This window comes from Giraffa tippelskirchi, chromosome 9, assembly GCF_054371585.1.
Source record: "Giraffa tippelskirchi isolate mGirTip1 chromosome 9, T2T-mGirTip1v1.2.pri, whole genome shotgun sequence".
Lineage (NCBI taxonomy): Eukaryota > Metazoa > Chordata > Mammalia > Artiodactyla > Giraffidae > Giraffa > Giraffa tippelskirchi.
This window is the reverse complement of record NC_137283.1, coordinates 56,549,620-56,564,030: the sequence shown is the minus strand read 5'-3', so window position 1 is coordinate 56,564,030 and position 14,411 is coordinate 56,549,620. Positions and strand designations below refer to the sequence as shown.

The 14,411-nt window shown below is 51.7% G+C and overlaps 1 protein-coding gene and 1 long non-coding RNA gene across 7 annotated transcripts in view; one reads left to right on the top strand and one right to left on the bottom strand.

Annotated features, from left to right (window-relative positions):
* Positions 1–12,772, bottom strand: part of IQSEC1 (IQ motif and Sec7 domain ArfGEF 1) — a 297,962-nt gene extending 285,190 nt beyond the window's left edge. For 3 of the 6 annotated variants that reach the window (XM_081526489.1, XM_081526490.1, XM_081526494.1), the window contains exon 1: positions 1,313–1,666. In XM_081526489.1, coding sequence (XP_081382615.1) covers positions 1,313–1,566 — 254 coding nt within the window. In that variant the 5' untranslated portion in view covers positions 1,567–1,666. Of the gene's footprint in view, positions 1–1,312; positions 1,742–12,700 lie in introns of those variants that run through there. The other 3 variants (XM_081526498.1, XM_081526491.1, XM_081526493.1) reach the window with 2 other exon arrangements.
* LOC145520328 (uncharacterized) lies at positions 648–5,272 on the top strand. Its single transcript, XR_014064410.1, has 3 exons — positions 648–771; positions 3,347–3,499; positions 3,591–5,272. It is a non-coding gene; the product is annotated as an uncharacterized LOC145520328 (long non-coding RNA).
* Positions 12,773–14,411: the final 1,639 nt, after the last annotated feature.

Genomic DNA, 14,411 nt, shown 5'->3' with positions numbered 1-14,411 from the left:
ATACAGAGGTGGCGTGGGGGGTCTCTTCCTTCTCTAGTGATGCCAGCTGAGAGCTGTTCCATCCTGCCTCTTCCCTCCCAGCACACAAACAGAAAGAAGTTTGCCACTGGCCTGGCACCACAGAGCCACCAGGCTTACCCACGCCCTGACCCACCCAGGCGCCCCTCCTCCTCCAGGGCCCACTGAGCCAGGAGCACGGCCCAGGGCCACGCAGGAAGCCAGGCAGCAGGGAAGCTTCTCTGTCCCACGACCTCAGCCTGCACAGCCCAGCCAGGGCAGGGGGACACAGGGTCTCGGGTGACCAGAGAACCCCGTGTCCCCTGGACGCCTGGGAATCAGTAGCCCTTCCCCCGAAGGATTTTGGAGTCCGGGTAACTCTTCCTGCATCATTTCTGCCCACCCCTAACCTCCCAGGAAACCTTCCCTGAAGCTGCCTCCCGCTGGCATCCCACCCCCTACCCCAAACCCCCCCCCCACAGTTTCTCCTCCGCCCCAGTCTATGGTGTGGGGGCCAGGCGGTCCCAAAGACACGGGGACCGAGGGATTAGACAGGGCGCAAAGCACGCAGGAACCCCACCCCCCAGGAGCCCCGAGCCGCAGCGTCCCCCGAGCCCCGCGCTCCCTGCCTCGGGACTTGCGCGGAGCGAGGCCGCGCACGAGACTTCGGACCCACGGGAGACAAACGCGCGGCAGGGACGCCGGGGCCAGCGCGGCCGGGCACTCTTGCCCCTTCGCGTCTCAGGCTTAATCCTCGCTCCGAAATAGCCCCGGGTAATCCCAGGGCCAGGCAGGAGGCTATTAACCCGGAGACGGAGGCGTCCCGAGGGAGGAGGGCTCCGCGCGTCTCGGGCTGGAGGCAGCAGAGAGTCCCTCCCCGAGGGAAGGGACCCACGAGGGACCCAGGCCCGTTCTAGGGCGGGATCCGCGCCTGCTGCGCCCCCGCGCTCCGGGTCTGGCGTCTCCGGGTCAGGGGTTCCGGACTCGCCACCCAGAGCCCCGGGCTGCGCCCCGACAGCCCTCTGTGACGAGACCATCTCGCATCCGAGCTCCCGGGTCGCTGGATCCCGAGTCCTGAGCCGGCCGTCCGCGGACAGCCGGGCGCGCGGGAGCGCCGGACAGCGCCCCGGAGCCCCTTTCCCGGGGAGCTCAGTCCCGCAGAGACCGCGTCCCAGGGCGGGCCGCGACCCCGCCGGGGGTACCCCGAGGTGCCCCCCGGCCGGGCACCCTCCACGCCGAGCCCTGAGGGGCGCCGGGGGGCCGCTAAGAAGTTCGCGCGCCCCCGACACGCCCGCCGCCCCCGGTCCCCACTTACTTGTCGCGGTGGCCGCCGAGCTCCGGGATGGCGCCGAGCGGCTGCGGGTCGGGGCGGTGGGCGCACCCGGCCAGGTGTCGCCGGTGCCGCTCCAGCAGGCCGGCGTTCTCGCGGCTCAGCCGCGCCACTTGGCGCTCCAGCTCCTCGATGCGCCGCCGCCGGCGCGCCAGCAGCTCTTGCTGCGCCGCGACGATCCGGGTCAGCTCCTGCAGGTACTCGGCCGCCTGGCCGGGGGGCTCGGCGGCGCTCGCCATGGTCCCCGCCTCAGGCGCGCGGGCGGCGGGGCGGCGGCGGCGCGGCCGTGGCTGCGCGGCGGGGACGGCGGCTCTGTGCTGCGCGGCGCGGCGCGGGGCTCGGCCCGGGGGGCGCGGCGCGCGGGGCCCGGCGCGGCCCCGCCTCGGCGCCCGGCTCCCGCCTCCGCCCGCGCCCGCCCCGAGCGCCTCCGCGCCGCCCGCGGCCCCACAGCCGCACAGGGGCGGACAGGGCGCGGAGCTGCGGCCGCCGCGGGCGGGCGAGGAGTTTGCAAAGTGCCGGCTGCGGCGCGGGCGGAGCGGGAGCCCGAGCCCGGCGGCCGGCGCGGGAGGAGCGGGCGGGAGGCGGCGGCGGAGGGAGGGCGCCGCCTGCCGGCCCCACTCCCCGCGCCCCGCGCCCGCGCCCGCCGCCGCCGGGCTGCGACTCGCGCTCCCTCGCCGCCGCCTCGGTCGTTCTGAGATCCACATCTCACCAAGAAATTCGGCAAAACAGACGTTCCTACATATTTTCAGCCGACGACTGGGCTGTGAATAGCAAAATAAGGAACTCAGAAGCACTATGGTATTTTTTCCCAAGTGTGATAAAAACGCAGGGTTCGTTCTGTTTCCTAGGAGGACAGGACAAGTTTCCTAGGCCGTCCGTTTTCCTAGACGGTTCTAGGGGGCTGGCAGCCCTGAGGCCTCCACAATGCGGCTGTGGACCAACTCCCAAGGCCCGGGCAGGGACCTTCCTTTCACACCCTGGGTCTGGTGTGACGGGCCTGCGGTCCCAAGACCCACCTCTACAGTGGCCCCGAGTCTTTCAGCAATTCCTTTAGTCTCTGAGCCTCAGGTTGCCCAGCGATAGTATTTTCTATTTCTTGACTTTTAATCACCTTTTATCCTTTTCATACTCTAAATTTCCTTAGGACTAACCTTGTTCTTTTCCTGCCTTCTTGGAGGGTTCAGTTCTTTCCACTGTTTGTTTTCTGGCAAATGTTATAAATTTGCCTCTGGGTAAAGCTTTAGCTACATCTCATGAGTTTCTAAAAACCTTGTAATAATGTACATTTTGATGGTATAGTGTCTCTTTGTTGAGGCTGGCATCACACTGGCTTTGATAAAACTTGGTATCCCACACCATTTGTTGATACCCCATTACCTTGAGATGACGGACCCTGCCTAGAGAGACCCCTGACCCTCCAGGGCCCTAAGGCCTCCTTCGGTGGCCCCTGGGCATGGCCTGTGAAAGAGAGAATGGCAGCGGGAGCTGTTTCGAGGTCCTCAAGTTCACCAAGTGCTTTTCCTGGGCTACTTGTGATGTTCTAGAAATTAATGCTGTTTTTATAAATCCTGTAATTATTTTTTCTAGGGCAAAATTACATCCTGCTTGTGTGTGTAAAATGTGTTTATCGTTTCAGTTTATATTTTGAAAATATACCAACATCTTTGCAGGCCGGTTCTAATATTTCCTCCCTTTATAAAAATACCAGGAGCCTTCCCAAAAGGGATACGGCCTTGGCTTCTCATGAATTATTTGCGAGACCTGAGCTTCGGGTCACACACTTGGGATCACTGCCAGTTTGGGGATGAAGGAAATTCAGGTGTAAATCCTGTGGCACTTGAGTGAGGGTTGTGGGGGGGGGGAGCTGATGGAGGGTGAAGAGCAGCTTCCCCCGTCCCCCTACCCAACCGCCATATGCCTGTCCCCACCCCACCCCAGCACCCTCTTGCAGCAGTTCTGGGTTGAAGCTGACCTCATGTTTTTATCTCCATGTTGCCCCCCGCCCCCACGGGCCCTCAGATGCAGTGAGCTAACTGACCTCCCTCTGGACGAAGGATTAGACTCTGGACTCTTAGCCACCCAGACGTCGTTTACAGTCTCCCCACGCAAGCCAATGATGTCAGAGCATTGATGGGCAAGGTGGCAGATGGTGGAGAGAGAGAGGTAACCCAGGTAACTTCATTAACACATCTGCAAAACGAAGCAGCGAACACACACACAGGTCATCCTGTTTAGACACTGCCTCTCGTCTGAATTCCCTCAGGGGACAACAAAGGAGACCTGTGCAGTGGACGCTGCAGCAGTCGACAGGACCCCGCCTCAGGATGGGGCTCTCACCCCCCACCCGCCAGACACGTCAGCACCTGACAGCTCACGGCAGTGTCCCTCTTCGGACATTGCCCTGTGGCCATGGACTGGACCGCGTCCAAGGTTACGCCCCTGCTTCCCTGAGGCCAGGCCGTGACTGGTCCACGCCGGGGCACAAGAGCCCGGCGCCTTTGTCCACAGTCGGCCAGCTCTGCAGAGTGCTCCCAGCCCCAGAACTGCTGACGGGACTCGTGGAGGCCTCTGCTGGGATGGGCCCATCGGCCAGCCCTCCCGCTGCCCAGGCCTGGTGCTGGTCCTGAGAGCTCGGCCAGCAAGCCTCCTGCGCCAAGCTCGTCTCCCCACCTCCCGACCCTGTGTCACCCTAGTGAATGTCCCCTTGCTTTGTGTGGAGAGATTCTAAACCTGAAAAACCAGTGATAGGGTTTTCCAGTGTTATCATTACCTGAATATAAGGCCAAGGGACAGGAAAAAAACATATTACTATGAGCTGTAAAGAAAATAGAGGCTACAAAAGTTTGGAGGAGAGAGGGGAAGAGGAGGCATGTTATAATCATCTAGTAACTTTTACTGTTATTATCCATGAATGCGTCTCAGTGAGACCATCTATCTTTTAAATATCACCCTTTGTTGTAAAATATTCATTTTTCTCCTTAAAAACCCTTCTGAGAGCTCTCTGACTCACCATTATAATTTGGCCTGGTGCCTCCTTGGCCTGCTATGTGGCTATCGTTGGCGATTTCTTGGCATTTCCCTGCTGGATTGGGTCCATGCTTTCTTGGATTTTATGTATTCTCTTTCTTGGATTCATTTTGTATTTTGCTGTGAACATTCTCTAGCAATTCTCCCAGAGACAGCCTGTGGGAAGGTCTCAGAGTCCTTGTGTGTCTGAAATGATGTATTTTGCCCTCACACGCGATTGACAGTTTTTCTGGGTATAGAATTCCAGGTTAAAAACAATTTCCTCAAAACTTGGAAGGGTTTCTACCATTTTCCTCTATCATTTAGTGCTACTGATGCTAATCTGATTCCTGTCCCTTTAAGGAAGAGACTCTCTGGGGGGTGGTACTGCCCCCAATCACAACTTTTGGAAATTTGGTGGGGGGCTTTTTTGATCATCACAGTGACTGGGTTCACTCTGGTATTCAATGCAGTAAAGTCTCATCTAACAAAGGCTGCCCCATTCAAACTGCCGAAAAGAGCAAAGGTGGAGGGGGCACACCACATGAGTTCAAGATTTATTATAAAGAAGAGTAATCAAACCAAGTGGTCCTGGTGTAAAGCTAGACAAAAAGGTCAATATAAGAGAAAAGAGTGTGAAAATAGACCCCCACATATGTGGTCAATTGATTTTAACAGATACCAAGACAGCCTACTAAGGGAAAAAATAGTCTTTCAACAAATATTGCCGACACAATTGGATATCAACTGCAAAAAAAATGAAAACTCACACTTGACAGAATCTACAAAATTAACTGGGAATAGAGCATAAACCTAAACGTGAGACTTAAATATATAAAACTTCCAGGGAAAAAAGCCACAGGAGAAAGTGTTAATGGCCTTGAATTTGGCAAAGATTTCTTAAGTATGACACCAAAAGCATGAACTCTAAAAGAAAAACAATCAATAAATTGGACTTTATCATGATAAAAAAAAAACCAACTTGGTCTTCAAAAGACACTGTTAAGATCTTTTGCCCATTTTTTGATTAGACTGTTTGTTTTCCTGATATTGAGTTGCCTATATACAATGGAATATTACTGAGCCATAAAAAGAACAAATCTGAGTCAGTTCTAGTGAGGGGGATGAACCTAGAGCCTGTTATCCCGAGTGAAGTAAGTCAGAAAGAGAAAGACAAATAGAGTATGTTAATGCATATATATGGTATCTAGAAAAATGGTATTGATGAGCCTATTTACAGGGCAGGAATGGAGACAGAGATGTAGAGAATGGACTTGTGGACTTTGGGGGAGGGAGAGGGTGGGACGAATGGAGAAAGTAGCATCAACACATACGCACCAGCACGTGTGGGGCAGAGAGCTGGTGGGAAGGTGCTGTACCACACAGGGAACCCAGTCTGGTGCTCTGTGATAACCTGGAGAGGTGTAATGGGGAGGCGAGCAGGCTCAAGAGGGAAGGGGAATGTGTGTAGTTGTGGCTGATCTGAGTTGTTGTGTGGCAGAAACCAATACAACATTGTAAAAAAAAAATTTTTTTTTAAGACACTTAAGGGGAATTTCCTGGCAGCTCAGTAGTTAGAGGACCCCTCACTTCCACTGCAGGAGGTAGGGGTCTGATCCCTGTTCAGGGACCTAACAGCCCACATACCATGTGAAGAGCCCCACATCCTGGCAGATGTGTATCAGGTCACGGTGACGATCCCGGCTCCCAGGGCCCGGCTCCCAGTCACAGCCCTGGGTGGGGGGAGCGTTGGTTAGCACTCCCCCCCTGACCTGGCGTCAGAGTCCGTCAATCAGGGGACCCCCTACTGTAATCCCATGTGCTACTTCTCAGTCCGTACCTGGCACCACAGAACTAACCGCTGCAGAGGCCTCAAGACCGCTTTCACTTGTAGTTTCCTTTGAAAAGGAAACCCTCTACTTAAAAAAAAAGACACTGTTAAGAAAAAGAAAAGAAGTATGGGAGCAAATGTTCACAAAATGTACATTCAACAAAGAACTTGTGAGTAGACTGTAGAAAGAACGCTTACAACTTAATAAGACAAACAACCCAATTAAAAATGGGCAAAATATAAACAGACATTTTACCTAAGAAGATATATTAATGGCCAATAAGCATACAAAAAGATGCTCAGCTTCATAGTTGCTGCTGCTGCTGTTGCTAAGTCACTTCAGTCGTGTCTGACTCTGTGCGACCCCATAGACGGCAGCCCACCAGGCTCCTGCGTCCCTGGGATTCTCCAGGCAAGAACACTGGAGTGGGTTGCCATTTCCTTCTCCAATGCATGAAAGTGAAAAGTGAAAGTGAAGTCGCTCAGTCACGTCCGACTCTTAGCAACCCCATGGACTGCAGCCTATAAGGCTCCTCCATCCATGGGATTCTCCAGGCAAGAGTACTGGAGTAGGGTGCCATTTCCTTCTCTGCATTAGTTGCTATAGCAACTAGCATTATTTGATTTGCAAATCAAAATCATAATGACTTGTATATGAAACCAAAACCATCAGGAGGGCTTTCCAGGTGGCACAGTGGTAAAGAATCCACCTGCCAATTCTTCAAAGGACATCAGTCAAGAAATTGCAATGACAATCCTCCGAACAGGAGAAAACTTTTGTGAGTCATACATTTGATGAGACTTTTGTTTCTAGAATAAGTAACTTTTATGACTCAACAATTTAAAAAAGATAACCCAATGTAAAATGGGCAAAAGATCTAAATAGACATTTCTCAAAATAATATAATAAGCACATGAAAAGATGCTTGACATCATTAGTGATCAGGGAAATGCAAATCAAAACCAAGCTAACATACCACTTCACCCTTACTAGGTTAGCTAAAATTAAAAATACAGAAAATAACAAGCATTGGCAAGGATGTTGAGAAAGTGGACGCTCATACATAGCTGGGGGGAATCTAAAATAGTACAACTGCTTTGGGAAATAGCCTGGCAGTTCCTCAAACATTTAAGCACTTATATGATCCAGAAATTCTGTTCCTAGATATATGGCCAAGAGAATTGAAAACATACATCCTCACAAAAACTTGTACACAAATGTCATAACAGCATTGAGCAAAAAGATGGAAACAAATGTCCATCAATTGATCGATACAAAGTGGTCTGTCCACACTGAATATTTACTTATTAATAAAAAAAAGAATACAATACTGACACCTGCTACATGGACGAAGCCTGAAAACATGACACTAAGGAGAAGAAGTCAGTCACAAAAGACCACCTATTGCAGGATTCCATTTACATGGAAGGTCCAGAATAGACAAATCTATAGAGAGAAAGTAGAATAGTGCTAGCTGAGGGGAGGGGGTGGGTAGCTAGTGGGTAGATGAAGATTTCTTTATGGGGTAATGAAAATGTTCCAAAAGTGATTGTAAAACTCTGTGAACGTACTGAAAACCATTGACTCGTACAATTTAAAAGGGAGAACTGTGTAGTATGTTAATTATGTCTCACTGAAGCTATTAAAAGGAAAAACACTCCACAATATCTGTTAGCACGGCTTCACTTAAGGAGCCTGACCACTCTTCCCATGTCTTATCTGAAGCGGGGCGATGTGGGTGGGCGGCCGGGAGGTGGGTAACCAGCTTCTCCAGGCTCAGCATGCAGCCCACCTAGGAGCTCCCCACCCCCCCAGGGTTGGGGCCTCTCTCGAGGCTCTTCCTCCTGCTGTGTTTAAAAGACAGTCTTCAGTTTGATGGAGCTCTGGGACAAGCAGTGAGCCTGTCAGAGCTGGGGGGACAGGGCACGCGCTCCTCGGAGAGCATGTTCCTCTGAAGACAGCTGGGGCGCCAAGCCGTCCCCCACTCTCATGTGCACACTCCCTTGACCCGACAATTCCAAACTCAGGAGTTTATCCCACAACAAACCCACTCACGAGCTCCAAGGAATCAGGGAAATCCCTTTCACAGAGTGTCTGTGGCCTCAGCCAAGGTTGTTCTCTATGGGCAACAAGGGTGACCTTCAGGATAAAGGAAGTGATGAGGGTCAGGCTCAGAAGAGTAGGTGTGGGTCTCTCCCAGCAGCACCAAAACTTGAAGGAGCACGCGGAATCGTGTGCATGAATTTGTACAGACTCTTTCCAGAAGGATGCGCTCCAGATAATGCCAAAGGTGGGCACCGCTGGATTTTTTTATACTTCCTCGTGTATATTTTACCTTTTATATAACAACAACATCCTGGGGTGGAGAGAAGACTGACTCCGCAGCCTTTTGTAAAGTTCAGATATTGTCTTCCATGCATGTATTACCTTTTCAAAATATGGCTATAATAATAAGAAACAAAGACTCTCCAGGTATCCTATTTCCTCTGTACGGCTCTCTCTCACCTCGCCTGGATTCCTTCTGATCCCCGAACTGCTCCCCTCCCAGGAACTGCCACCCAGAAGGGCTCAGGAAGCATCTGATGAATGAGTGACAGAGAGAGGCAGCCCCCACCCCAAATCAGCACAGCGGTCCTCCCCAGAGCATGTGGGCAGGAGGGCGTGCCCCCCAGGGCTCGGTGGGGCTCTCAGACACCCCAAATCCACTGGCAAGAAGCAGGCACCAGTCAACCAGGAGGAGGGCTCTCCCCTCTCTCTCCTGCACACTCACCTCTGACTCTGTCTCCACACCCCAGCTCACTGACTCCTTGTTGAGGAAGTACAGACAAGTGGTGGACCGTACAGACAGACAGACAAAAAAATGGCAGAAAGAGCCAGGACTTAGAAATCCTGCTTGGCCACCCACTTGCTGATAAGCCCTGGACCACCATCTTCAGCTCTTGAGCTTCACTTAACTCATCCGTGAATGGGAGGACTAACCCTCCTTTCCAGGCTGCTCTAAGGATAAATGAAGGTCATATGCAGAAACATGGAGACAACGCCTGGCACAGGGTCCATGCATACGACCCTGTGCGGCCCCTCCCCCACTCCCTAATCCCTGCCTCAGGGATGTATCAGCATTCACAAAGACCAGGCTGGAGCAGAGACACTGTTAAATAATAAACATTATTAGAAAACTAAGTGTGTGTGTTAAAAATATACAATTATTCACTAGGCAAACAGAGACAGAAGGCATAATTTTCAAAGCAGTTGAGGGGTGAAAAATGAAATAGGTAATGTGATCAATTTAAAAATGTAACACAATGAAATCATGATGAGTTACAATTAAAATAAGATGGCCAAGGAAGTCTAAACAAGCCAACAGTACAATAAAGGTTAATGTCTTCCATTCTCCTATCAAAAGGCAAAGACTTGGGTGGTAGCGGGGGGCGGGGGGCGCTTACCTGGTGGTTAGTGGGTAAGACTTCAAGCTTCCACTGGAGGGGGCATGGGTTTGATCCCTGGTCCAGGAAATAAGATCCTACATGATGTATGACATGGCCAAAAATAATAAAAAGGGCAGAGACTCAAACAGGATTTTCAAGATGTCCAGGAGCACATGTTTATGAGAGTTAAGGTGTCGCAAGAGCTCCCTGGGGATTGGAGTCTCTGCTGACCACCTCCCAGCCACCTCCCCTGTCCTGGTGCTCCACACTGCTAATCCTCAGAGATGGCCATCAAGCCCCTCTCTTTCTGAGTAGCTGAGGAGCAATTTGTGGTTCTTCTAGATAAAGCTGCTTGGTGATTAAAGTCACCTTGTCAATCACTTTGTTTCTGCAAATCAGGAAGGATCCTCATTCCTCAGGCGTCTCACCCTGTAGGAGCAGGTAGCCGGTCCTGAGTTGGTCCTACAACGTTGCTCCTCTCGGTGACTCAGAGCCCCTGCACACAGCTTCCACAGAACTGAAGCCCTTCACTGCGTTTCTCATCCCCAGTGCCAGGCTCCTAGCGCCTGTGTGCACAGAACCTAATATCAGGACATGGGCCTGTTCCTCCAAGTGCCTTTGGTCCACTGTCTGCTGGACCTATATGGAAGGCGTTGACCTCCCCTTCCAAGAAGGGGAAGACAATCAGAAAAAGGAATCTCTAGCGTTAGACCCTTAGCACTGGACCTTGTCTGCATTAGCAATCCTTATCAAGAATGGGAAGGCCCAGAGAGGTGGGCTGATTTGTCTGAGGAGACACAGCAGAGGATGAGATGGTTGGTTGGCCATCACCAACTCTATGGACATGAATTTGAGCAAACTGGGAGACAGTGAAGCCTGGCGTGCTGCGGTCCATAGGGTCACAAAGTGTCAGACACAGCTTAGCGACTGAACAGCACACAGTATGCTAATTGCAGCCCAACCCCATGGAACCCTCAATTTGGTCATTCAGATGCTGCCTTCACGATGGCCACCGTTAAAAAGTCTACAAATAATAAATGCTACACTGTTCGTGAGAATAGCCACTATGGAAAACAGTATGGAGGTTCCTCAAAAACTAAAAATAGAGTAGCAATATAATCCAGCAATCCCAATCCTAGACATATATCCAGAATAAAGACTATAATTTGAAAAGATATATACATGTGCACACCTATGCTCATAGCTGCACTGTTTACAATTGCCAGGACATGGAGATCAACCTGAATGTCCATGGAATGGATAAAGAAGACGTGATATGTATATATACACACACATACACACAATCGAATATTACTCAGCCACCAAAAAATGAAATAATGCCCTAGAGATTATCAAATGAAGCAAAGCAAAGAGACAAGAGAAAGACAAATACTGCATGATATCACTTATCAAATGCGGAATTTAAAATACAGCACACGTGAACCTATCTATGAATCAGAATCAAACAGAGACACAGCAAAGAGATGTGTGGTTGCTGAGGGGCCGAAGGGGAGGGATTGGGAGTTTGGGATCAGCAGAGGCAAACTATCATACACAGCACAGATAAACAACAAGGTCCTACTGCCTAGCACAGGGAACCATAGTCAATATCCTGTGATAACTTGTAACAGGAAAGAACATGCAAAAGAATGTATATGTATGTATAACTGAATCATTTTGCTGTACTGAAGAAATTAACATAACACTGTAAATCAACTATACTTCAATAAAAATTCTTTTTAAATGCTGCCTTCATGAATTTTGCTGTTACTGGGTATACACGAAACACATATTTAATTTTTTTCTTTACTGTTTTAAACAAAAATATTTATAGAGGAGTTCCCTGGTGGCCTCATGGTTAGGATTTGGTACTTTCACTACAGAGGCCTGGGCTTCCCAGGTGGCTCAGTGGTAAAGACTCCAGTTGCCAGGAGATGCAGAAGACGTGAATTCAATCCCTGGGTTGGGAAGATCCCCTGGTGTAGGAAATGGCAACCCACTGCAGTATGTTTGCCCGGGAAATCCCATGGACAGAGGAACCTGGTGGCCTACAGTCCATAGGGTCAAAAAGAGTCTGACCCGACAGCGCATACACCGGGGTGGGGGGGGCGTTGAAGACCCGTCAGCATCTCCTTCACACAGTCAGGACTGAAGGGTAATGGACCAGACCCCAGGATGTGTGATGCGCTTTGGTCCACATCTCCTCAGGCAGACCAGCACCCCAAAAGGTTGTCCTCACCTCCCAGCCTCTGCCTTTTCACCTGTAAAATGGGGATAAAAGCAGCTGCTGATGCTGGCGCCCACGGCCGTCAATGGCCCTCTGGGGGGCAGCAGTGACTCTCACCCCCTTGTCTCTGAAGGAAGCAGGAGGGCTCTGACAAGTCTCTGCGTGGGAGGACGTGCCAGGTGGTCACCACATCCACTGTCCCCTCTTACAGACAGGTTGTGGGGGCGCTGAGATCCCGAGACAAGGCCACCTGCTTAGCCATGCGGCAGAGCATCGGGAGCCAGGAGGCTGCTGGGGGCCCAGCAATGTTTTGCAGATGGGGGTGGGGGGTGGAGGATGGGGGGAAAAGACGTACTAAGGTGTCAAAATGAATAAATGTTTAATGAAGTGTCCACAGAACAGAACCTCAGTTAACTAGTCAATGGCATCTCCACTCACTGCCGTGTAGTTATATATAAATTCTATTTAATGAGGCATGTGGGTGCCTTTTAATCTGTTTGCGGTGACGTGGTGTGGAGGTGCCCACACAGGGCCTAGCAGGAGGCTTAAAATAGCCCCGCCATGAGAAGGAGGGGTTGCCAAAGTGCCCTCATTCATTCCTTCTTTGTTTCTTTCATTCATTCATTCAGCAAGCGCTGAGCCCGGGGAGGCCAGCAGAGCCCGCGTGCGAGACCCAGATGCCGCCTCTGGGAGTCTCTCCTGCAGCTAACTCTCCCCCCATCCATCCCCCGAGGCCCACAGGGAGCAGAGAGGCCTGACGTCACGGATTCACGCCATCAGCTGCAGAACAGCATGCACACCCAGACCCAGCCCTCCCCGCTGTGCCCCTACTGGGTACACAGCGTCCCCTGAGACCCTCTCCCGGTTCCTCGTGAATACGTACATGGTGGACTCCCCCTTCCAGAAGGCTGCAAGGAAGCCCATTACGGATTCCTAGGGCGACGACTGCCTCTGTAATTAGGAGAACACAGTGGTTCTAATTTTAACATCACTCCTACTACCCCGACCGCCTCCCCTCCCTGTCCTTTCTGTGAGGGATGTCTTCGCCTCCCGGGAGTGCGAGGCAGCCCAGGCTCCTGTCTGTGACTTGAGATGAATCATCTTTTGGAGAATTCTCCATACAGCGAGTGGCTCGAACTTCTTGTTCCCGGGTCCCTGATAGCTCCCCTACTGAGCTGCAAGGCCCACCCCTTTTAGTGCCTGGGCCAGCACGGAGGCCAAGGCCTCAGCCCTGTTAACTGTGATCCTTAGCAAGAAATCCAACCACCTCCCCAGGCCAGCCAAGCCTCTATCAGGCTGATGAATCAGCCCCCCTCCAAACTCCTCCCCTGGAGTGTAGGACTGCCAGATAAAATAGAGGTTCCCAGTAAAATTGGAATTTCAGATAACAACAAATGACTTATGCAACATTTGGAATATACTTATATCAAAAAATCCTTTTAACCAAACCAGTCAATCCTAAAGGAGATCAGTCCTGAATACTCATTGGAAGGACTGATGTTGAAGCTGCAACTCTAATACTTTCGCCACCTGGTGCGAAGAGCAGACTCATTGGAAAAGACCCTGATGCTGGGAAAGATTGAGGGCAGGAGGAGAAGGGGATGACAGAGGATGAGATGGTTGGGTGGCATCACCGACTGGACATGAGTTTGGGTAAACTCCAGGACATAGTGAAGAACAGGGAGGCCTGGCGTGCTGCAAGTCCATGGGGTCGCAGAGAGTCTGACACAACTGAGCGACTGAACAACAACAACAACAACAACAAATCTTTTGCTGTTCGGATCTTTAACTGGGTGCCCTGCATTTTTGTTCGCTAAAACCTGGGACCCTACTCCAGCCACGTTGCCCCTGCTCCGTTCCACAGTCAGGCCCAGTGCGTTCCTGCCTCAGGGCTTCTGCACATGCTGTTCCTTTGGCCGGAACACTTCTCCTGCCCATCTCTGCCGATTCCTTGGCTCTGAGATCTCAACTCAAACGTCGCTGCAGGAAAGCCTTCTCCGACCACCAAACGGAAGCAGGGTCCCCTCCGCCATCATCCTGTCTCCTCCCACCTTGTCTGGTATTTCTCGGGGTACTTAGCACTATCTCTGCAACCGTGCTTTCTGCTTATGCTTTTTCCCGTCACCCGCATTACAATGCCAGCTCCACGAGAGAAGCCAAGCCTGCCAGGCAGAGGGCCAGGCACATGCCCGTCGGTTGGCTGTTGAATATTTACAAGCATCCCTGCAGGAGAGGGTGGCTCTCACCGCTGCTGAGGAAGCTGAGGCTCAAAGCAGTGCGCCACCCGGCCTTGGGCTCCAGCTGGCCTTTTACACACCAGCAGTGCTTCCCAGTGCTTTCCATGGATCCCCTCATTTAATCTCACATCAGCTCAAACGAAGGAAGCACTGCTGTGGCCTCCGTTTTCGGGGTAAGGAAACTGAGGCACAGGGAGGTTCATTGGCTTGCTCACAGTAAAAGAGCACATGAGAAGTGCAGTCAGAATTTGGACCCAGGCTTTCTGACTTCAGGGTCTGCTCATGGAAAACAGTGGCCTGGTCCAGCCTTTAATGTCACTCGCTTAAATGTTTACAGCAGACCCGCAGAATCCCTGT